At 38.5% G+C, this 23665-nt stretch overlaps 1 protein-coding gene across 1 annotated transcript; it reads left to right on the top strand.

Annotated features, from left to right (window-relative positions):
* The first annotated feature begins 18 nt into the window (after positions 1 to 18).
* Positions 19 to 4194, top strand: LOC118263922 (SUN domain-containing protein 2-like). Its single transcript, XM_035576159.2, has 4 exons — positions 19 to 522; positions 1553 to 1714; positions 2752 to 3038; positions 3624 to 4194. The coding sequence occupies exons 1-4, from the start codon at positions 334 to 336 to the stop codon at positions 3916 to 3918; spliced, it is 933 nt and encodes a 310-aa protein (XP_035432052.1). The 5' UTR covers positions 19 to 333; the 3' UTR covers positions 3919 to 4194.
* The last annotated feature ends 19471 nt before the right edge of the window (positions 4195 to 23665 follow it).

Below are 23665 nucleotides of genomic sequence, written 5' to 3'. Positions count from 1 at the left end.
GACCGCCATGTGGATTATTATTTTGTTATTACTGATTTGATGTTCAAACCAAGTTCAATGTGGTTCAAAGTATAAAAACTTCTTCTAAAGTACTTTAAAGAACATTCTGTAATATAGTTTGCTATCAGCTACAATCTACAATTCACTATGATATTGTCAGTGTCAAATAATTCAACATTATAAAAGCCAGTATACTTTGTTATTTTATAATTAAACATATTAATCATTATACTAGAAACGACTAATTAGATAAGCCACAGAAACCATATATTATTATCACTGTGTCACCAGAAGTCTAGATTTAAAATTGTTATTTGAATAGCAAAATAATTAATGGATCATGGATGCAGGCAAGAAGGGTGCTTCCGACACGTGTTCCGATCTTTCGTGTGTATTGCACTGTCGTTGTTGCTGGGCCTACATGTCTACGCATATTTCTGGGGTCCCACACAAGAAACCCTGGACGGAGACTTCACTGACATCAAATATGTTGTTATGCAGCTCACCAGAGGACTATCTGAGGTTGTTCATTTATCCATGTTTTGCATTATATGTTAGTTTTAGGAAAGAGTGCTAATATGAAAATAGCTCTTTATTTATTAGCGCCAGCCAGAGTAGGAACGGGGTGGTTTTTAGTCAGTAAGAGTCTGACACTCCCTCTTGGCTCGCCCAAGACGGGTGAAATCATTGGATGATTTTCCCCCTTGAAAAAAAGGAACATAAGTACCGTACGGGGTAAATAGAATTCAAAGTGTAAATAGATACAGGAATGAGGTGAATAGATGTTAGAACATTTCCCCAACATTTATTCACCCGCCTTCTGTATCTGTCACCCCGTTTTACGGTAGGTACGTTCCATAACAAAAATATGCAGAAGAGGACTAGCAAGTATAGTTTTCAAATAATGTATACCTTATTATTCAGAAATAATTAAATTAAACTTCCAATAAACATTCCAATAAATACGGAACTTTACTACAGTACCAATCTATCGAGCTTTTTATATGAAAAGCTCTTCAAGGACGTCGATAGTTCACGTTTTACAAGGTAGATGGCGTGCGCATCCCTCTTGCTACGCACTATTTTATAGTGCTACGCTAGAGCTACGAAGGTGCTACGAAAACTATTTTAGTGTGACAATTGACCTCAGATGGCGTTAGTAGTCTGAATTTTAAAGTATGGGTTGGTTAGTTTTTGTGAGTTGACGTATTATTTAATTGTTATGTGATGGAATGTAAAGTTGTCGGAAAATGACAACATAACTCTATCGAATATGAACTGGTAATAATTGAAAAAGGATTTAAATTATGATATAGTTGACTACATGGATTGCGCTGTGGTAGCTGCTGCGAAAACTATTGCGGGTTCTATATCCCGCACGGCTCAATTGTTTGTGTGATTCACAAATTGTGGTGTCGGGAGAGTATTGTGAATGCATTCACAACAGAGAAGAAAGTTAGAGTAAGGCAACTTCCTTCTGAAAATGCTACTCTTGTTTTGTAGTTAACCTGCCATCGAGTATAATGTATTACTCCTTCTGATTTTAATACAGGTAAACCGCAAGCATGAGAGGCTGCAGAGTGAGATGGAGCGTATCACATCAGTGCTGCCCGCTGTGGCTGCGGCGGCTGGCCGGGCCAAGGATGCACTGGTCGACCCTGTGCTGCGACTCCGGAACAGACAGATGGGAGACGCACCAGATTTTGATAGACAGGTGAACTACGTGCATTAAGTAATACCACATAAAATTAGAAAAAAGGCCCTTGCATAACATATATCGATTAATTTATTCCCCAAAGCCTATTGGCACACAGGTATCATGCGTGATTTCCGACTCGGTGCTTATTGAGAATTTTGAGACACGAAAAAAACATAATCATTTAAATCGAACCCGAATGAACGAACTATTGAAAGTGCTAGTCGGGATGTGAATGGGTAAGGCTGGTATTTCAGACTAGTCAAGTCAAAGTCAAAATCAAAATTATTTGTTTCAAATAGAGCGGGCGGGTACTTTTGAACGTCAAAGTCAAATAGTCTAACTTTGTTAGTTGTGGACCTGTATACTGAAAGTTAGTTAATATGTCATTACTACCATTGTGCGCAGGTTGTATAAGTTACCCCTTGCCACATGTGTGCCACTCAGCCACTACCCCGGATAGCCACTGTTTGTGTCTGCTACATCTTTGTCAATCATCTCCATATATTTTATTTTACACGTGCTTCCGTTTTGGTTTTGTTGCTCTTCGATATTTTTTTCCATTCTAAGATTTTGTTTTTTGCTATGTATGAGCTTTGAGCCAAATAATCATTGGAGTTTTTTCTGTGTAAGTCAAATTTCAAATATACAAATTAAAATAAATTTGGTTTCGATTTTGACATTGTGGCGACACATTGACAAGTGACAGTTGACAGATGACAGAAGTCGCACATAGACTATCGATGAGCAAATCAACGGATGACGTCATAAATATCCTGCATCGCACATATGAAGTTTACATGCGAAATAACACGGATAGAAAATCCCAACGAACAACAGTTGGGCAGAAAGCCCGCCAGGCTGATCACCTCGCCTGGTCGGAGGATCCTCCTTTTCTTAGGGAACTTTACTCTCTGTTCCCTAAAACATTATCAGACTTTCTGGATATCTACAGCAACAACTAGAACCGATTGTAGGTAGTATGTGCTTTTTAGTTATTTGTTTAGGGGCAATTTGATTGAGAAAGTTTGTAAGATCTGCAATTTGGTCAACAGTTAGCAGACTATGCGCTGGAGTCAGCCGGGGCGCGAGTGTTGGATACGGGAGACACTGTGGAACACGTCATATACGAGTCACCAGTCGGCTGGGCCCTCCACGTACTGACTTCTTGGATGTGCCGCGAATGTCTGGGCGCCAGGGCTATAATCAGGCCAGGTGTACTGCCAGGAGAGTGTTGGGCATTCAAGGGCTCCAGGGGAGAGGCCACGATACGTCTGCTTGGCACCGTGCGAATAACCGGCATCAGCATCGAGCATATACCACCTCATATTGCACCGACGAGGTAAGTTGTTGTTTTTGCACATATAATATAACAGAAACAAGTAAAGTCTTATACCCAGCAGTGGGCAACCTGATGATAAAAGGAATTATTCAGCAATAAAACGTCTTAGACGTACTATAATTTTATACTTGTAAGAAGCATCAAATTAGTGTAACTTTACCATCAACATCCCGCTACTGTATACTGCTAACATAGGCTTCTCTGCATAGAACTTGATTCCTTGCTGTTTGTTACCAACCGTTACTTACTTACTTTGTGGTTGACATGATTCCACCTTGCTGAAGCGTCCTTACAACGCGTGATCTTATTTTTTTGCATGTAATAAGCCGGTAAACGAGCTTACGGATCACCTGATTATAAGCAATCGCCGCTGCCCATAGACACCACGAAGGCGAACCACCAGAAGCGTTACAAGTGCGTTACCGGCCTTTTGGAGGTTAGGAAATTAAGGATAGTTGGGGAATCGGTCGGGTTTTTCACGCTTAGTCTTAACGCCAGAACGTCTACATCAACGGCCATAATTTCTACAAAATTCCGAATATATCTATTCGTATTTATATTATTTTCTTTTTACTTATTTTGCAGAGAAATATCATCAGCTCCACGTCTCTTTCAAGTCGAAGGTCTAGAGAAACGCTATGACCCGTACCCTCATGATTACGGGAGTTTTGAGTATGACAAGGATGGGAAGCCTATCCAGTACTTTGAGGTGTTGTTCCCGTCGCCTAAGGGGCACAATCTCGTGAAAATAAGGATCCTGACGAACTGGGGTAACTCTGTGTATACTTGCGTGTATCGTGTTAGGGTTCATGGGGAACTTCTGAATGGTCCACGGAACACCGTTGCCGATGATGGAGACATGAGGATAGAAAATGAGTAACCTCTTTTCTTTGCTTGCCATAATGACGATACTTGTAGATGGTTTTAGGGATTTTATTCTTTTCACATTCCATTTTGATGTTTTAATTAGGATGCGTCATTTTTTATTCTAATTATTATATTACATTTTAAATAATATTAATCATAGAGACAGCCTTAATTGTAATGTCAGTTTACTTAAATAATGCATTCGGACACACGTATTTTAGGTGTTTAGTTAGACTCTATCATGGTGTCAGTTGTATAAAATTGAATTTAATATATTAAGAGTCGAAATACAAATGTTAACAAAAGCACCATTCTTGTTATTTATTTATCTAATAATTATTTTTTAAAATTAAGCTTGTATGCGGGTTTTTTGCGATATTCACTACGTTGAAGCCATTATAGCCAGGTGCTGCCCGGTTATGTCTATTGTGTGTTGCACAAAACGAGAGAAAGGCGATACCGAGCATAGATGTTAATCTGGGTGTCCGGCAGCCGAATGCTATAAAACGCATGCTTTGTTGCCGGACAATGGCACAAAGTACATAAATTAAAGTGAGCAAAGTGATCATGAGCCCCCGCAGCGCGCGCGCTAATGGGTTGACCGAAGCAGCTTCGCTTTGTACCGAGCTTGCGCGCGCGCATTGTGAGTGGACAGTTTATATGTATAATTTATTACAGTAAAGGATAGTTTGCAGTTCCATATACCTGCGCAAATATTATTTAGTGTATGTGCAGTTAAAATTTCACCTGAATGGATTTTTTTTTTCAGCTTTATGATAAGTCCATGCTTTTGCTTGCATTGTAAAGATCCTATGTTTTACGTTGTTCATGAGATTTCCAATGGGTCCTATGTAAACATGATAATATCGAAATTGATAAATAAACTGGAGAACTTTATTTTAGACATCTTACACCATATAGTCTTCATTATGATTGATAGATTATGTACAAGAGTGTTATTTTGAAAAGAATTAAGGTGTGAGTTTTTTTAGGTGTACAGGTTTAACTACACACAGCAAACAAAATATTATCTGTAGTTATCTTCATGAGCCAGCAAGGAATCTAAAATGATCCGATTCTTTTCACAATTAGACTCAATGTGTTTTCTGTTTTCTAAAAAATAGATTACCAGTGAAATATGTCAGTGAAATATGTCAGTGGTAATGCAGCTTTATATGTGTACTTCTTTCTACCCTTTAGGAAATAAAAGGCGTGGTGTTTTATAAGACATATCGTTGTAGGATAAAAGTGAACGATAGTTTTTCTCTGTGTTGTGTGATATGATGCCGATCTGGTGTTGCGGACTGCCTAGCAGGTTACTGATTACGGCTCCAAAAACAGAAGTAGCAACGAGGTGGTTTTTAGTCAGTAAGAGTCTGACATTACCTCTAGCCTCGCGGCAGCAAATTGGATGACCCCCCTTAACAAAAGTGTTATGTGATTCAAAATAAGACATGACTTCCTCAATAATGAAACCTTCAGAGTTACGCAGTGAAATGATATCGTTACCTCACCATTGTAGTGTAAGGACAGGCATAAAATCGCCATCGTTACAGAGCATAACGCACGTGGTAACTACATTAGGGACACAATTAGGTCGCTAGAGATCCAAACGGTCCGATTCCTTTCTCAACTTTCTTCAATGTGTTTTCTTTTCTCTGACAAATAGATTGCCAGTCGTAAAGGGTAAAAGCAAGCCCTCCATGAAATTTATCCTCTGCCGCCTACTTGTAGTCACTGCTCAATATTAATGATGTGATCTTAGTTCAGTATCTCACTACTTGACGTGTATTAATGGACAGTATTTGTGTCCAGATTCCACCGGCTGACGTCTGACGTGGACATTGACGTAAAAAGCTAACAATTGAGTAACATAACAATAATGTACGGTATTAGTGTGGTGCCCCGTCGCGTTGCTCGCATTTTTGTCGATGTTATTTCGTGGTGGTATGTACTTAGAACTCTTTTTGTCGACAATTGTATGCTTAAGTTGAGTTAGTTTTAATATTCATGTGATAGTGTTCTGAATCTCAATTTTCATACGAACACGGCACCGTGGGCGTAGAGGTTGGGCAACTGGCTGCCGTGCAATGTGTCTCGAGTTCGATTCTTGCGCAAAACAACTCTTTGTGTCATCCACATATTATTATTTCTGGTCTGAGTGTCATGTGTATGTAAAATTGTATGTTTGTAAACGCACCCACGATACAGGTGGAAATCCTAGAGTGGGGCAACGTTTTATTAAAAATAAATATTAAGCAACACCGAGAAAATTATTGACCAACATATTTTCGTTTTATTAGCGTTCTCTATATTCTCTTATATTTCCGTCGAATTAAGTATTGAATTTGAAAAGATGTTTCTTTTTAAAATAATTTCTATATCATTGCCTAATAATCTGCCACTCCCTAAAACAATTGGTAGAGGTGTACTGTGTACCCTTTTGTACATCACTTATTCTATACAGTTCCGTTATTGATGTCTTCTATTCTTCCCCATAATTTAAACCAGGATTTCATATAAAAATAATCAAATCCAAGATATAGACAACTTACTTATAACCAACTCAGTTCTAGGCATGAGTACAATACTTAATACGCACTCATTATCACACCTTCACGAAAAACCTCTCCGAAGATATCGGAGACAGATCATTTATTTCCAGCCAGACATCTCAGTAGGTATTGATTGTTATTATTCTTCGGCCATTATACAAAATTATGTAAGAACGGCCTTGTAGCGCGGACACGTACTTAGCGGTTCGTTGTCCGCTAGCCCGCCACGGCTCCTAACAACTAACAAAATATCTTTGTAATGGATATCAGACAACTTTTTTACTTGTGCCCCTATTCTATTCACTCACAATAAATGTTTTAATCCAGGACAAGCGATAAATCTTCAGAAAGTTTAGCGACAATATTCTCTTGAGCCTAATTGGGGATAGGGGATAAAGGGTGCATTGTGCGAGCCGCCAAAATATTTGACAATATTAATAATATTTCTGGTCTATCGCGCGTGAAAGGCTTGCACTAGTAAAGGATTGCCGATAGTTAGACGGTTAAACCCATCGAAGCGTTCTGCGAGCTTCCGCCCGGTGTGGTGCAAGTCACAGGAGGTGGTGAAGTTTAACAATGTTTTTGTATTGCAAATATCTAGTGGTAGCAGCACGGTATAATTTCAGGTAAAACCTATTTTTCAATGTACCGAACTCAATGTTTTATGGTGGTACGAGTTTAATAAGTAATTAATATAGTTAAGTTTGCAATTATTAAGTTTATTGTGAAATGGTATCTACTGGCTTATCAAGGTAGGATCCTACTACGAATAATTTTCTTAGAACAGTCTTCATTAGAATGTGTATGTTAACAAACAAAATAAAAACATACCAAATTTTTAATAAAGGTACATAGTTATCTATTTGTATCTAAAAGCGTGTAGTTTGCGCCATACACCATTTCGATGCTGTGTGCGTAGGTGTCGTCAAGGGATTCGTTTTAAATAGTCTCTGAAGGTATTGTTTGGGAGCGGGGCTTTGTCCGGGCATATTAGAAATACTTGTGTTCGCCTCGCTGGCTCCGATCAATGTCGTCTTCAGGAAATACGATTTTAACAGCGAAAACATCGGAATTACAAGTCATCGGGACACACTCTACTGCCTCCGGGCAAAAGGGTTTGTTGTCGTACAATTACATATCTTCTGAGTTTGTTTTATCCAAACAATGATACATAAAACCCATTTCCAAGGAGCTCCTTTTGTCAGTAGCAAATGTTGTTTGCTGTATTTGTTTTGTATCAAAATGGGTTTACATGTTGGGCTGTTACGCACATTGCATACCGTTTTCTATAGATACAAACAATTAAATAGTTTTTTAAGGTTTTATTTCTATAAGTTAGCTATTCGTTACATAATTCAGAAGTGATTACAGTGGGGTAGCGGGTGTTATGGTCAGCGGCGACCACTTTCTAAACGATCAGCTTGGGTTGCCCACTCGCCAACCTCACATAAAAAACTCTGCAAATAAAACCAATGAAGAGTTATACCTCATTATATGAAGGGCGAAGGGTTCGCGGCAGGTATGTCCGTATGGCGCGATCAGCCCTTCATAATTTAGAAAAAGAGCCATTTATTAAACTAGAGCCCTTAGTAATTATTGGGACTCCATTTCGACATATTCGCTATTGCTACCTGCCGGCAATTTGCCATTCGGCCCTTTGTCTGGCGGTGTGGCGCCCTAAAGGGTTCTAATTTTAAATGCAGCGTGTAACCATTCGGGCTTTATTCGTAAATTTCTCTTTCGCGGTGGTTAGTGTGCGCTGGACGCAATATGGCGCGGTTTTTTGTCGCGCGGCAAGGGTGAGCAATTAACTGGATACAACATTGGCTTTGTTCGCTTTTTGCGGTTGATTGGTAATGGAATGTACACCACAGACGTCTTATTAATGTTGTTTTCAATAAACTGCAGTTTGAACGGACGAACGAGTGCATTTGTATAGATTTGTATCCATTTCTTGTATCAAAGCTACAGTTTTTAAAAGTATTGTTATTTTTGAATACTTTATGGACATTTAATTAAGATACTTACACATATTGAACACATAAAATATTGGTTCTCTAAAATATGAGTACACATACACCCACTCTTGCTGAAGGGATGATTACTTAATGTTACGATGGTAAAATTACACGGCAGAGTCCTGCTAGTGTAAACATTGTCGCGGCGTCCATCTCGCTAGTTTGTTCACAAACAAGGATCGAATGAATATAGACAAGCGTGTTTGCGTTGGCGGCTCGCCTTACAACAACAAATACATACACAGTTTATTTATAACGGTTACATATATCGATGATCGGCGATCGAGTGGTGGCGGCAGATCGCCCTCGCTCGTAATGCCATGCAGTCGTCATGGCAACGATGCACTCACCCCTACGCACATTACACACGAGAGACCATAAAAAAACAGAAAAGTGGAGAACAGAAAACTTAGTCGCCGTCACCCCGGTTCCTGTCGAACGTCCGAGTGTTCCCTTCTTTCAAACGTAATTTATGGTTTCGGGGAAATAAACATAAAAAATAGAAAAGGAAAAACGACAGCACGCACGATAAAAAAGCTCGTCGTAAAAGTGCGAGGGGCGCGGGGGGGCGCCGCCCAGCCGCCGGGCCGCGGGCGGCAACCCTTCCGCTGCCGCCCTCCGCCCGGCCCTCATACCCACCACATTAAAGGGTTACGACGACTAACCCTCGTCACCGTTGCTATGTATGTGCCTAGCTATTGATGTTACAGCCGCACTATTCCTATACTTCACAAAGTAAATGCTCTCCAGTACTTTCATTTACTGTTCAAACAAACTATTGTTTATGGTGAAATAGTTTTTATATATAAATCAGAAAACTGATAATAAATTGCTTCGCTGATATTTTTTGTCAGATATGTTAAACCAAGGTATTTAAATTCGAGTGTCCGAAGGGAACGTTGTTGTGGCGAGTGCGGACCGTTGGCTGGTGATGACGGCGTAGCAAACTTCGCGCGAAACGACACTTTGATGTAAATGTGTTCCCCGGGCGATGGTGTTGCCCACAGCCCTTGATTTTCCGGGACTTGTCGGATATTCACTGAGGGAAACAAAAGCGAAAACGAAGGAAAGTGACGGAGGTTAAACTTATGTGTTTCTTTGCGAAGTGGCTAGTTGAACGCAACGAAAAGTTTCAAGCAGAAAAAAAATCTATTTGAAATAAAATAAGGCCATGCTGTAAATCATATCAGAGTTGCGAAAGTTGTAATGAATGCTAAGACATAAATACATTATCAACATCGAAACGTTACTCCAGTTATGCAGACGACTGTACTTATTCGTAGATTCAAGTTCAAAGCACAGCATCCCTCGTCCTGTAGCGCAACATAGAAGGGCGCGGGAGGCATACGTCCGCGGCGACCGTCCGTCTACGCGGCCACCCCGACGACCTGTCATACATACTGCACTCACGTCGCAGAAGCACAACTATTGAAATAATCGTGTTTTTGGCATTATGATATATGTATTAAATATGAACATAGGATCACAATATACTGTTTGACTGTAAAACATATTATTTTCAGTGCATAGGTTGTAAGTAAAGAAAAAGAGAAACACGAAATCTGAATATTATCGAGGTGTATTTGTTTACATGTTTACAATTTTCCAATTTATGGAACAAACATCAGTTAATAAATTTACCGATCTACAACTCTTTCGAAGGTATTCATTAAACCATTTTCATATAACTTTCTGTTTGAACTATTAAGTATTATTGAATTTTATACACCAACATTGTATTACTCATCCATAGGAACCTACACTTAGCTTATCTATTAGTTATGACACATTCATTTCTAACTATAGGTAATACATGTACCAATGTAATATTGACTTACAAAAGTTACTTAAAGCAAAAAGCCTTTACTCACTACTTCCTTTACAAGGAAGGCCTTGTAATAGTTAAAAATATGCTTTCTATACACCAATTTATATTAACTAGTATTTCACCTGAAACTTCTTATGTTCCTGTACAGTGTACCCACTAAACAACCGCACACAAATACCTAGTTAAGTTTCCACTTTCCCTCCAGAGTCTGACTGTCGATATCAAACGGAATAACTACTTTTATATCGTATACGCACACAACGAGGCGCTCGGATTATAGTCATATTAATTATTATATGTTGCCTCATGCCTGTGTTTGGTAGTTTGGGATTTATATACAAAATTATATTGTATTTGGAGCAAATTATTGTTATAGCAGACAGGTTTGTTAGCTATTGGGAGTACCCACGTGTAAAATTATTTAAATCACATATATGATGGTGATACTGTAGTATCTATTGCTCTTAGTGGTCAGTAAGAGGCTTAACTCTCAACTAGACCGCTTTCAATATTGATAACATCAACAGCATATTTGTGTAAAAGAGTTTAACACCAGGCTATACTTTTTCAAAAGCAGGCGTGACGTCACAACACAATTTATTTATCCTTTTGTAACTCGGTTGTGCTGGTTGTGTGGTCATTTTCTCGTTATGTTTTTTTACTCTTTTTCCGCCATCTCCAAGTGTCACGCTCCACTGCTTTGCTTTTGCCAATCTTATTTATTGCCTCTATATCACGAGCTGAAGGAAAACTCACATCATGTTAATTTCCTGTCCGAGCCCGCTCACATAGTATTTCTCGGAGCCCGCCAACTGATCAATAAAGACATTAAAAATATTAATAACGTTATCTCATATGTACGTCTGTTTCTCCAAATATTTTATGTCTGGCTATGTGTTTGCAAAACAACGCTAACGTTATAACAGGTAATAAAAATGTGTGAGGTAGTGGACATGCAAGCAATCACTGTCCCCGGCACACATGTATGTTTTTGTCGTTAGAGGCCGGTATTAATAACGACCGCTTTTATGCGAAGAGCCCCCGGCTAGTTCCCGGGCCACTACACTTATTTAAATTCCCGTTTTTGTACTAAATTTACATTACATTCCTTGCCCGCCAAGATGTCAAGGTACGGGGAGACGGTGTCATGTCCCTTCTTGTGTTGTAAATTGAGGGTCACACAAAAACCGTTGCGCCCTTACCGAGCCCATAACGTCCAGCCGCCCTGTCCGCTACGATCACGTGAAAAACTACGGCTCTACTTTTTTTTATTCTTTTGATGTCCGCTCGATACATTAACAATTCGCGTTTTTTTTATCTCAAACTCGGTAAACGCAGTAACCGGTGTACTGTATGGTTTAAATTTTTGTGAAAAAATGTAAAATTACGAGGGGACGATTATAAACACATGCGCGAGCGCGTCAAATCTTCAGCCGGCGCGCGCGCATCGTCAGGGACGTATTATGGCTTTTTTAAAGCGACGGTAGTACAGGGGAAGGGCATTTTTTAAAAATAAAATTCACTTTTTAAGTAGAAAACGTGTCCCCGCAGTCGAATCCAATTGTTGCGTGTCGGATGAGCACGAGTTCGATTTTATGTGAGGAAGGGATTTTTTATGACATGGTGTGTGCCACGCGGTGAGAGGCGGTGAGACACGGGGTGGAGTGACAGATAGGCATCGTCTTGGCACCCGCCACGCGTCTGCACGCACAAACCCTTTGGCTGTGTTTCGTGTCACATCACTAGCCTCAGGCGCGGCCACTACCTTTGTACCAGCTCACACTACACACACAAACACTATTTGTGTTGTATATTTACGTAAAGGATTTACGTTACAACCTTTTCAGCTGATGTCACATGACGATAGCTGATACAACATTCAATAAACTTTCCTCTGTTTTGATACCAGTCCACACGTACCTAAGGCCAATTTTATCTTCATTTTGTAACTGTTATAAACTAGAACGTTTGCAACATGCATTATAGTAGTAATTTATTAGCATCTCGTGATAATATTTGACAAAATATTAGAATGAACGTACAACTTATTAGATTTGTTTTGATATCATTCTATGTGTACTAAAGTGCGTAAACCATATTTTCGGCTAATAATTCAATGTTCATAACATCAACAATGATAATCTACACCTAAGGACGTTCTCTTATTTCCATTTATTTAATCTATTTACACTTTCTGGACATCCAAAGAATTAATTAAGTAGGTACGTTAAGATCGTCTTCAGTTTCTCATTTAAACCTTAACATCGAGTTATTTATTCAACGAAGTGGTAGGCAGAGTTGCGAATATGAATTGTAACACTTACTTTTTATCACATATAGTATGTTGAAATTATAATAAACCTATTATCCAAGTAATTAAGTAAAATATAAATCTAAATATTGTTTCAAGATCACTTACATAGTGATTAATACACAATTATGAGATACTTACGCTCTACCACACAATCTCAATCACGTCTATATACTAACATGTACCCATGCATACAGAAAATGATTTACCAAGCCGACGGTAAACGATTTAAACCGTGTAGGTATATAATAAAATTCAGCAATAAAAAGCTCACGAGTAAATCCAGCCGCGGTGGGCGACACCGAAAGAGGTGAACAAGTCACAACTACTTTTTACTCCCTTCGGAGGGGGGCCGCCCCACCCACCCACACACGCTCTCCAGAGATGAAAGTTTCGTGGGGTTACACACACGAGCGTGGAACAGAACAACAAACGGCGTAGTTGCCTAACTCTAACTTTAATTGTGTCTTTTCAATCGATAGTTTCTTGGGAGCCCATCTTTCATTTAACGTTTGCTGTCTGTCCAGTGTCGCCGTCGCCCTGCCTTTGACGTCGCCATTTAATTTGTAAGGTGAGATGGGGAATTCGTAAAGGATTCTTTTATTGACGGCTCTAGTTGTGACTGTCAGCTCTAGTTTATATTTTCGGGACACACTGATTTGATGGAATGTATTCCCTTTTTACGATAAAACGTAGAGGGACCTCGCTTGTGCGAATCATTCATGTATGAGTTATGTGAAATACGCTGTTTATCATTGATCAGTGAATATTGAGTATATGGCCTTTTTTCTTACAAAATGTCTGAAGTAATTTGAACTTTATTTACCAATTAATAATAAAAATACGAAGCGTAGAACTCTATAGAAAGTTGCATGCGTGTACAAGATATAGGGGTGCTGTGTGGCCATCCCCTGCGTCCGGCCGGCGCGTCCCTTGCCGCAAAAAGCGGACTATTGCATTCTCGCTCCATGCTTTGCATAATCAATAGTACCGGCTACCATTGTTAGCTCACATGGGGTGAATTATATAAAACTCAATCCTTACATACACACAAAGAGTTCGCTTCTGATTATAATAATTTATGTTGGAGAAGAGATTGCAGCCATGATGGCGTTGAAAATGGCGGATCGACGTAGTCAAATTATACTACAGTTAAATCTGTATTAACAAAATACATTGAATTTATATTTGAGACAATAACTTACCATTAGACGCAATTATGACATTTCAGTACTGACTGAAAATGTTAAAAACTTTTGTCGTGAAAGTAAAAATCAAGCTTAAGCTTTTCTTACTACAAGTTGAATTTATCATTCAAATGTCCATATTGAACTTTAATTTGGACATTACACAGCTTAACTTGAAGCAGAATGAGCGCGCACTTGATTGTCAATTGTTGCGAGGATTATGGCTGAAACACTTTTATAAAAACCGTCCTACAATCTGAATCATAATGTCTTCAACACAATTTCTGAATACGGTGAGTGTTTCCTTTAGTATCCTCTGATTATAATTGCAAATAATCGCATTAAAGTTTACAAGGCTCTTGTCTACCTGCCTTGATCGTATTAGCAGATTAAAATATAGATCAATTCTCGGAAATTGATCGGATGTCGCGATATCCTTCTGATATTAGAATTTCTTTGAAAAAACTATGTAGATTTATTTTGATGACACGACAGCCAATCGTTTATTATTTAATCTGATACAGTAGCTAACCTTGTTTAAACAATACTGTAATAAATCTGCATAAGTAGTTCCGAAAAATAAAACGTTTCATTTAGTGACCCGTTGTTTTTGTCACAATAGATTTATTTTTCGAACCCATCAGCTTACGATGAACGATTTACAATTCTCCAAAAATACGGAAATCATCGGGCGGAATATTTAGTTTTGTCATCGATTACGCAAACTGTTTCAAGGGTGCGCTGCGCTGCCATTGTGAAAAAATATGAGAGCGTATATAAAAACTGATGCAGCTGTCGGGTGGCACACATGCGAATTGTAGCGAAGCGGGCGCGCGGAGTAAGGTCGTATGTGGCGGGTCCCAGTGGAGACGTTGCGGCGTTGCAGCGGCGCGGCATGTACGGGCCCTGCGACCCTCACGCACATAGGAAGGGTTCCGGACTCAATCCGCGCGCAGGGAAGGGTTCGCACGGACGCGGAGCCCGCCGACGCGCAAGCGCACGCGAACTTGCAAAAAACTCTCACAATGCGAACAACATCGCTGTTTTTGTTGTTAATACACTAGATTGTTCGTAAATTTCCTTTCTTCACAAAAAATGTAATATCATCAACTCGTTCACGCCCGGCCTTTCAAAGGGAGCTTTTTGAAGAGGGAACACCAAAAATTGTTAAAAACTGGTAAAAAGTGGGTCAGAAAGGGGTGCTTTTGAAACTAGTAATCACTACTTCGTGTATATCGATTGCCGTTATTATACAAAAAATCCTTTTTTAGAATCGACAGTTGGGAATTAGGATCTTTTATTATTACGGATAAAATAATAAGAGAACTTTTGGGAAGGGAATAATTAAAAGATCTGATTACATACTTACCGTTGCACGTTATAGTGTAATGGGGCGTACACAGACTGTGTAGAAATTATAAGAAGCGGACATAATTCCGGTTACGTCTTCCTTGAATACATTATCTTAGATTATTGTAAGTTGGCAAATACATGCAAATTTATTTCGTTTAATGAAAATCTAATTGATTGGACTACCCGTAGTACCTACGTATAACGTACCTATGCATGGATACTACACCGATAGTTGATGTCCTTTTACAAAGATGAGTTTGGTCCGAATACTCTATTTTTGAGCAAACACAATGCGAGCAAATCTCCGATTGTTATCGCACATTTTTACCCTAAAAGTGTAAAAAATGAAATCTCAATCATTTATAAATTAGTTGCGCGGACAACTAGTCTGTTCATCCCTTTATCAGTTTTACAATCGGCCACAATAAAAGGGTACGGATTGATTGTCAAGCTAACTTTTTTATACTTTTTTTTTATTTATTGTCACCGTTCGATTTATGTTCCAATTTCTATGACAGCGGCTATAGACACACTGAATTACTATAATGGCCCTTGAAACCGCTAATAGAGGGAATATGTACTGCCTGTATTTTGTATCGTTTGGCTATTTTGTAGGTTTTAGAGAAGGATTATGTTTTAGCGTTTGATAAATACGTATTTATCAATTATTTGAAATTGTATCATGTGAGGTTTTTGTTCTAAATTAGCACAGTGTTTTCTGCATGTGTGGTAAACTTTGAATACAATCAATTTCGGTTACGGTAGAATTCTTAAAAGTCCAGGCTGGTCATTCATTCGATTTGTAAAAAATCTTTTAGTTCAAATCGCTATAAGCATACATAGTCTATGTCTCTTTTAGTTTAAAAAAATATAAACTAAAAAGCCAAAAAAGAGATTTATGAGGTACAAGAAGCTACTATTACAACCTTGTAAAATACCTTTGAAAGTACATAAAAGAAATTTCACATAAAAAAAGGAAAGCAAAAGAAAGTCTTCTCGAGTCCTGTTTCTTTTGACGTAGGTAAGCCCAGTAGCCAGTAGTCCACGATAGAACGAGAAGCATTTAACTGAGCATAGAGAAGTTAAATTAAACCGAACCCTTTTACCTGTTGTGTGCAATTACACGATGTTTACACGGACATTATTCCTTTACAACTCTTCCCCAACCCTTCTATTGTGACTTTTTTGTGCGCACGCGCACTTGTATCCCGGACGCGTTGGTAATTGAGCCCGACTTAGAACATATGCACATTACACACATAAAAAAGGTTTAAAAACCTGCGCAGACCCATCAGGTGAGCGTAAAGTTTCACTTTCGAAAATATTTCTTTATTAACCCTTTTTTTTCTGTGACACGCGTAGGGTTAAAAACGTTTGAAGAGAAAAAAGTAGATCCACGTTTGGTTTCGTCTGTTGTTGGACAGTGTTTCGTTGTTACTTTCATGTAAATAGAATTCTGTTGTAATATCTGTACTAGATTGAATTAGATAATTAATTACGAAATGATATAATCTAATATAACTTTTCCTTCCTGACGCTATAACTCCAGAACGCACGAACCGATTGGTTTTGCATTCGTTGGAAAGGTCTTTCCGTTTTATAGCAAAGAAAATTCAGTTTAAGATCATTGGTGGCGAAACGAATGTTGGCATGTGGTTTTCCTTTGGTAGTTGATTTGTAGATTATTTTCGAAGTAGTATTCTTCTATTAGTAGTATTCTAGGTGTTAAATGTGTAGTTTAGATTCAACTTAGTTAATTAAAGGAAAGCCAAGACTAGTAGATTGTACGTAGACCACCCAATTATTCGATGCTATCTGGAGATTACTTGCTTGAGGCCAACATTATTTAAAGAAAATTTATTTATTGTAGAAGAACAGACGTACAAACAAGCTATTGTATTATTAAGTGAATATTAATAACGGTTACGAATATTGTATCAAGTGACTTTTTATAAGGTGGAGGTGAAAAAATTATCAGATATGTGCGACAGTTGAGCCACTAAACAACTTTCTGTGGACACGGTTAGTTTTTTACACCGACACCTGTTGGTCCGGGATTATTGAATTTGATAAAACAACATATTGCGTTAATGTAGCACTACAAAAAAGGGTTTTTTTTTGTAAACAGTAGAAAATGAGCGTTGGACCGGACCTACAGAAATGCTAGTAACTTCTAAATAAGTGGTCGCTTAATAACTGTTATACAAGCAGCTTTTTGCACACGCGGGTCTTCTCTATGTTATTACGGAGAACTGAAATTGTTTTTTTTTTCTGTATCTGTGTAAACATGCGGTATGTCAATTTAGATTATTGTTAAAAATATTCTAGCTTTGCGCAATCCTTTACTTACCTATAAATAGACGAAGCTCATCTAAATCCTCCCCAATTATAAATGCCTATAATAATATTATTCAAAATTATAGGAAAGCAAAACCATAAAAAAATGTATTTTACCATATTTTATAAGGGCAGATGTAAAGACACATTGCTTTTCAGAAAGATTATCGATTAAACACGATCCAATTAATTGATATCGAAACAATCGGCTGTTAGAACGTTAACGGCGCTCAAATAGCTCTATCAGTATCCTTTCGAATTAGGGTTATACGATCCAACGTTTTTTCTTAAGACGTGCGTCTACCCCTTTTTTAATCGGATTTCGAAGGCGCGTGTGTGTTTTTTCACGTCTCAATAAAAAGTCAAATCCACCTTATTGCAGCCGTTGGGTCACGTTTTTTAAGTTTCCGTCGAGCCGCGGTAGGTGAATGTATTAATTAGCCAGTCCTCCCGCGGACTCGCGCCTAATCATTGTGAATGTTCATTTATTACTTTGTTAGCATAATTTAACAGACCGTTGCGTGTATGCCCAGATAATATCGTTCTCAGTTGTTCAGGCAAGGGGTTTTATCAATTAGACCTTCTTGGGGTGACCATCTACCGAAGCCGAGCTGTGTGAATCAAATGTATCATGCCGGGTTTATGAAGTTGATGAGAAACTATTGCTCACAACGCTCTGGGTGCATTTTAATGTGAAAATATTATTGAAATCGTAATTTCTTAGTTATGTTTAATAGTGGAACATAAAATTAAATAACAAGTCCGAACCACGTCCGTTGTACTACGGAATAATAGCCGCAGTCGGAAGCACGTGACATTAAAGAAATTTGCTTAGAATGGATCGTTAGAAGGAAAACTGTGGAATGTCATTAATATTCAAAACGTAACTAGGAGGGATTATAAAATAATAGCAGTAATTTGGAGCGGCACGCGGCGCCCTCCGCGCCCCGCTCCCCGCACCGCGCCACCTACGAGAGGAATTCCTTGATAAGATATGCATGGAAATATGTCCGCTTTATTACATTTTTTCAAGTGACTAACTTAGATTATAATGGCTCATATTTGACTCTTTGTCCCGTACTTACTCCGTGAATGTTGGAAAAAATGTGCCTCGGGGCGAGCAAAAATTAATTAAAATTTTGTAAAACAAACCGTGTAGGCGTGCGACGAGATGTTTTCTTCCAAATTTAGAAAGAAACAAGTAGCTATTAGGTAAGTACGAAGTATATTTTGGTCCCAACTATAATGGCCACTACAAGTTCGTCCTAAACCATTTGTCGTCGCTAGCAGTGTAAGGTAACCCTATCATTAAATTCGATTAGAGCAGTAGTTTTTTCGGCAAAAGGATGTCAACTGCTGCAATTAGGCGACTTGTAATTACACCTTATTAGTTTTCCCTTCTTTTTCGAGCCGACGAGTAATATAAATTAATTTCAGACCCATTTTCTACTTTGACTTTTGAAATGTAATTACGGGGTTCCTCGGTGTTTTTTTTCTTTGTAAATTAATAAATGAACTTCAATTAGAAGGTTTTCTTTAGTCGAGTCGTCGCTGCTGTTAAGAATGTGATGTTTAGTTTAAAGATAAATATATTTTCATAATGTAATAACAATATGAGACTGAAATTGTGCTTTTTTTACGTTTTATGGGTCGACGTTTGACCACTATCTCGCCTGATGGTAAGTGATGATGCGGCCTTGCCATCAGGAAACACAGCAGCAGAGTTCCACTCGCTAGCAGTTCGTACATGGAAATTTGAAGCGTAGCGCCTTATGCTTGTGGGTGGGATATCTAACACGAAGCGGTGGCGCTTCGCCGATGATGATGGAAAGGACTAGAGGCAATCAAGTGTAATTCCTCCGCACACTCACCGAAATGTATCCGGTATAAAACGGAAAGGTTTGCAACTTTGCGCCTGTGTGCTCTACGTTTGTCATCCAACCAAGGCTTTACTTTAGTAATTCTATGGGATATTACAATTGAAATTAACTTAAATACTACTAACAAAATACAGGTTGTGGTATAAAAATGTACATCCAATTGCCAGAGTTGGCATATTGTGCTGTACTAAGTTTCCCAGTAAAAGATGTGAAACGTGCGAAGCAACACTTTTTTCTAACCATTATTTTGCATAATAAGAGAATAAAATGCCCGTGCATCTAATGTGCATCGCAAAACGGTTATGCAAACTATGGACCTCGGACTTCTGCGAATTTGAATATTGCACAAACTCTTTGTTCGCCAAAAAATGTAACGAAAATACAAAGCGAAGTAATTTTGAAAAGGAGCAATTTTTAAATGGCACGCCTTTCAACGACACTGGAACTAAATTAGCAAAAATATGGATCATAAAACATGGACCCAATTTTTTTACAAACTATTATTGTTTCTTTAGAAATATGATTATATAGTAGCCTGCATTGTTTGCACAAACAACTGCACAAAACAACTTGCTTTAGTTTTAACGTTTGAATTTTTTTAGGATTTTCACATTTTCCATAGCTATTGCACGCGACTCCTGACGGTATAAAATTATTTATTTTTCTCTTTATTGTTGGAATTCTCAAGGTTACTTAAGAATTCTTCGAAGTAGTTAAAGTACTAAATGAGGTAGCTTTCTACTATCTGTAGTATCAGCAGTACTTTGTCTCTCATACAGATCATACAGTCACTCAATCACTTTACAGCTACCAGTCGATGTAAATATTTGGCTACATTTTCACTCGTATATGCTTTTAAAGACATATTTGTTACCCGACTGCGCCGACTTACTTGTACTTTTATATTCAAATTCTGGTCTAATTTTCTTGTGTTAGTTGTTAATCTTTGATTTTCTGGTTTATACTTACTACCTACTTTAAATATATAATTTGGTTTGGACATTGATCAGTGTAAATAGAATAAAACTGCTAATTAAATGTCATAATGTGTTAACTGAGACCTAGCCTTTCTTTACTTCACCATAAATATTTATGTGAAATAGTAAAGCTTACAGTCCTAAAACAAACAGGTACATATACTTAAGTAAAAAACTGACCTTCGAAACATAAAAATAACACCACGATCATAATTGTTAAACAGCCAACAAAACAGTAAAAATAATTGTAGCAATTTGCGCAGTTACAAATAATGCGGTCGACAATAAAAGGTTTCGCAAAAAGTCCTTAAAATATGGTCGGTAAGTAGGCGAATAGGTCGGTTACTAAGAAGCCCGTTTTACCGGGCAGCGGTAGAATAATTGTCGTTGCCAAGGACGCGCTAAGTCCTGTCCGATAATTGAGAGAGTCGCCGTATCTCTGTACTGGCAAGTACTAATACCGACTGCTTTATTTTCGTATAGATGAGCTTGTTTATCGTGATAATTTGTTCACTATTACATTTTGATGAGTTTGTTTTACGTATACTTATATTTTTGTATATATTTTTGCCTTGTTAGTTCAATGGTTAGACAGCATGACATGAAGTTACCAGTTCCATTTTCAGATCACACTGGTTGAGTTACTTAGGTTCAATAAATAGTTATTTTCTCTTAAAAACTATGCTTATTGACGGTATTTTATTCTATCTATTCTGAATTTCAACCTTTCACACAAAGATTTGGGAACGTAGTTTCCATGTACATATAAGAGCTACAAAGATCTTACTATGTATACTTAATTATCTTATACTTCTATTTTAGCAACATGTAGATTTATGTTGTTAACAAAAGTAGAGATACTATATGAATGACTGAAATAGCTGATCTGAGTTCTCATTGATTAAGAAGTAATCTAGAAAAGCTTTTTATTTTTACTCTTCTTGCAAGTCGGTGTCACTAGAAGGCATCACTTCAGATGTTGTGTCGCGTGAATCACAACAGTTCCACCAGTCTTCTTTGTGTCACGTCCACACTTAAGGGATTTGTGCCAGTTCCTTATATCTTAGGCCTTGAGTAGACAATGGTCTTGTCATATTTGTGACCAGCGATTGGTTGATTTTCGGGAGAGGATATTGTAAACATGCGAGCAATGATTATTATATCTGCAATCTGCATGTGCAACATCAATTGTGTTGTCTGTAACTAACAGAGCCATAACCTGATGTAGCTTACATACAAACTTAAAGTTATAACGTGGTTTTAATGCAAACACATATTATATACACGTATGTACATAATATGTAAGTTCCTTAAATTTTGAAACAATCTCATAAGGTAGAAATTATTGGCATTCGAATGCTCCGTCTATGTAATGACTGGCAAGAATCACGATTACATTATGGTTGAACGTTCTAATTACACTATGGTTGTTTTATTCGACAAATGTGGAATCAAAACGATACTCACTGTTCCGATTATCAAGAAATAAACATTCTTGAAGAAAATCTTTGGTTGACGACAAAAGATGGTTAGTAGAATTCAGAAATTTGAGTACAAGACAATAATTGGAGATTTACTTCATAAATAGGTACCTTTATCTGCGTCATCATTTTCCGATTTTACGATAAACTTGGTACAAACACAAGAGCTTGTTATCCGCAAGAAAATATGTAGCTGTAGGCATTCGGTGGCGGGATAGGCTGATCAATCATGAGCCTACCCCTTCTATCCCGCCCAGTGTCGGCGCGAAAACAAACGGTTGCCTAGCAACGAGCCGGGGCGGGGGCGCCCACACCGACCCGGCTGCCGCATCACTGAACCCCACACACGACACATATACTCGTACGACTCACACACACACGTCCACCGATGCACAAACTTCACTCGGCGTATGAACGAGTGCGAGACCCCGTACATGATGGAGTTTGCAATGTCACGCGAGAATCGTGGGTTCTCCTTGGTCATAAATACGTGTGATTTGTTTGTACATAGGTATGGTATGTTACTGCATTATTACGACTGTAGTATTAGTGCAAAACACTAAATGCTTAGTACTGAGGTAAAATAAAAGGAACAATTTTGATTACTCGAAAATAACGATTGATTTACGACACAGATTTTTAAAGACAGGTGTGATTTATCAAAACATGTTTACTTTATCATTGGCAATTGACGTAGGTATATCTGTCGATATACGTGGATACATAAATTAAATAAAAATGGGCGTAAGTACAAAAATATCCCGAAACATATCATCCGAAATGAGTTGTTATGTGTTGGTGTAATTGAGAACCGAAGAGAAGGTCGGTTGGCACGGGCCGCGGTGATCCATCATCCCTTCGCTGACCGCTGGCGGGCGCGCCCCCACCTCCACCCTCTCTTACTTTTCACTTTCTCTACATATTTTAAGGAGAATAAAACTTTCCCTTCACCCCCGACGCTTTTATTTTCTTCGGAATTGTAATAGAGTCGCGGTCACAGTTCGTTTCCGGTGAGATTCGGCAGTTCGGGATCCGGACACTTCACGAATCTTAGTTGTCTCGTTATCGTCGCCGATGACGGCTCCTTCAGACATTCTAATGTAAAAATGTTATCTGGGAGATTGTAATTCAGTTGGGAGTCAACTTCGCTTACCCATGTCAACTCTAACTTATCTCTTAAACGATTTCTTTGTAGCCCATTTAAAAGTTGCTTACGTAGGTGTCTGCCACGGAAAATTAAAGTCGTCTACTTATAATGTTGCTGATTTTGTTTCAAATTACTTTAATTCTTTCAGACTGTCAATTAGACTAGAGTACCTATCCCTTTTTGGTGTCACTTTTTATTCAAAGGTAGTTGGAATAAGGACAAACAGTCGTAAATATCGATCGAACAAGTTGGAAAGATGCATTACAATGAATCGACAAGAATGTAAGTATGGGGTACCGAGGCGGTGTCGGCGGTCCGGCAGGCAGCATCACAGTGTCTATAATAAATGAACGGGCGCGGGGGACGCTGACCAATGGTAGTCCCTCCCTCAATCAATATGATGGACTCGGCCGCGAGGGGACGATCGCTCACTGATTTTTTCCCTCGCTGACAGGGCTCGGGAGGACGCGTTTTTGCGCCCTCCGTGCGGCCACGCGAAGGGAGCTCGCAATTAATAAGTGCGTCCGAGGGCCGCCGGTGTCTCGTTATACCTCTGTACCAAATCATCTTATTGTTCCTCCTTACACACACTGGACACTCCTTTTTCTTGTACGAGATAAATTGTTATTGCTTATATGCCTTGTATAATTACTGCTCGGGTCTTCACGGTGTCTAATAAATATCAA

The sequence above is a fragment of the Spodoptera frugiperda genome, chromosome 27 (assembly GCF_023101765.2).
Source record: "Spodoptera frugiperda isolate SF20-4 chromosome 27, AGI-APGP_CSIRO_Sfru_2.0, whole genome shotgun sequence".
Lineage (NCBI taxonomy): Eukaryota > Metazoa > Arthropoda > Insecta > Lepidoptera > Noctuidae > Spodoptera > Spodoptera frugiperda.
The sequence above is the reverse complement of the archived record's forward strand: the minus strand, read 5'-3'. Positions and strand labels throughout refer to the sequence as shown.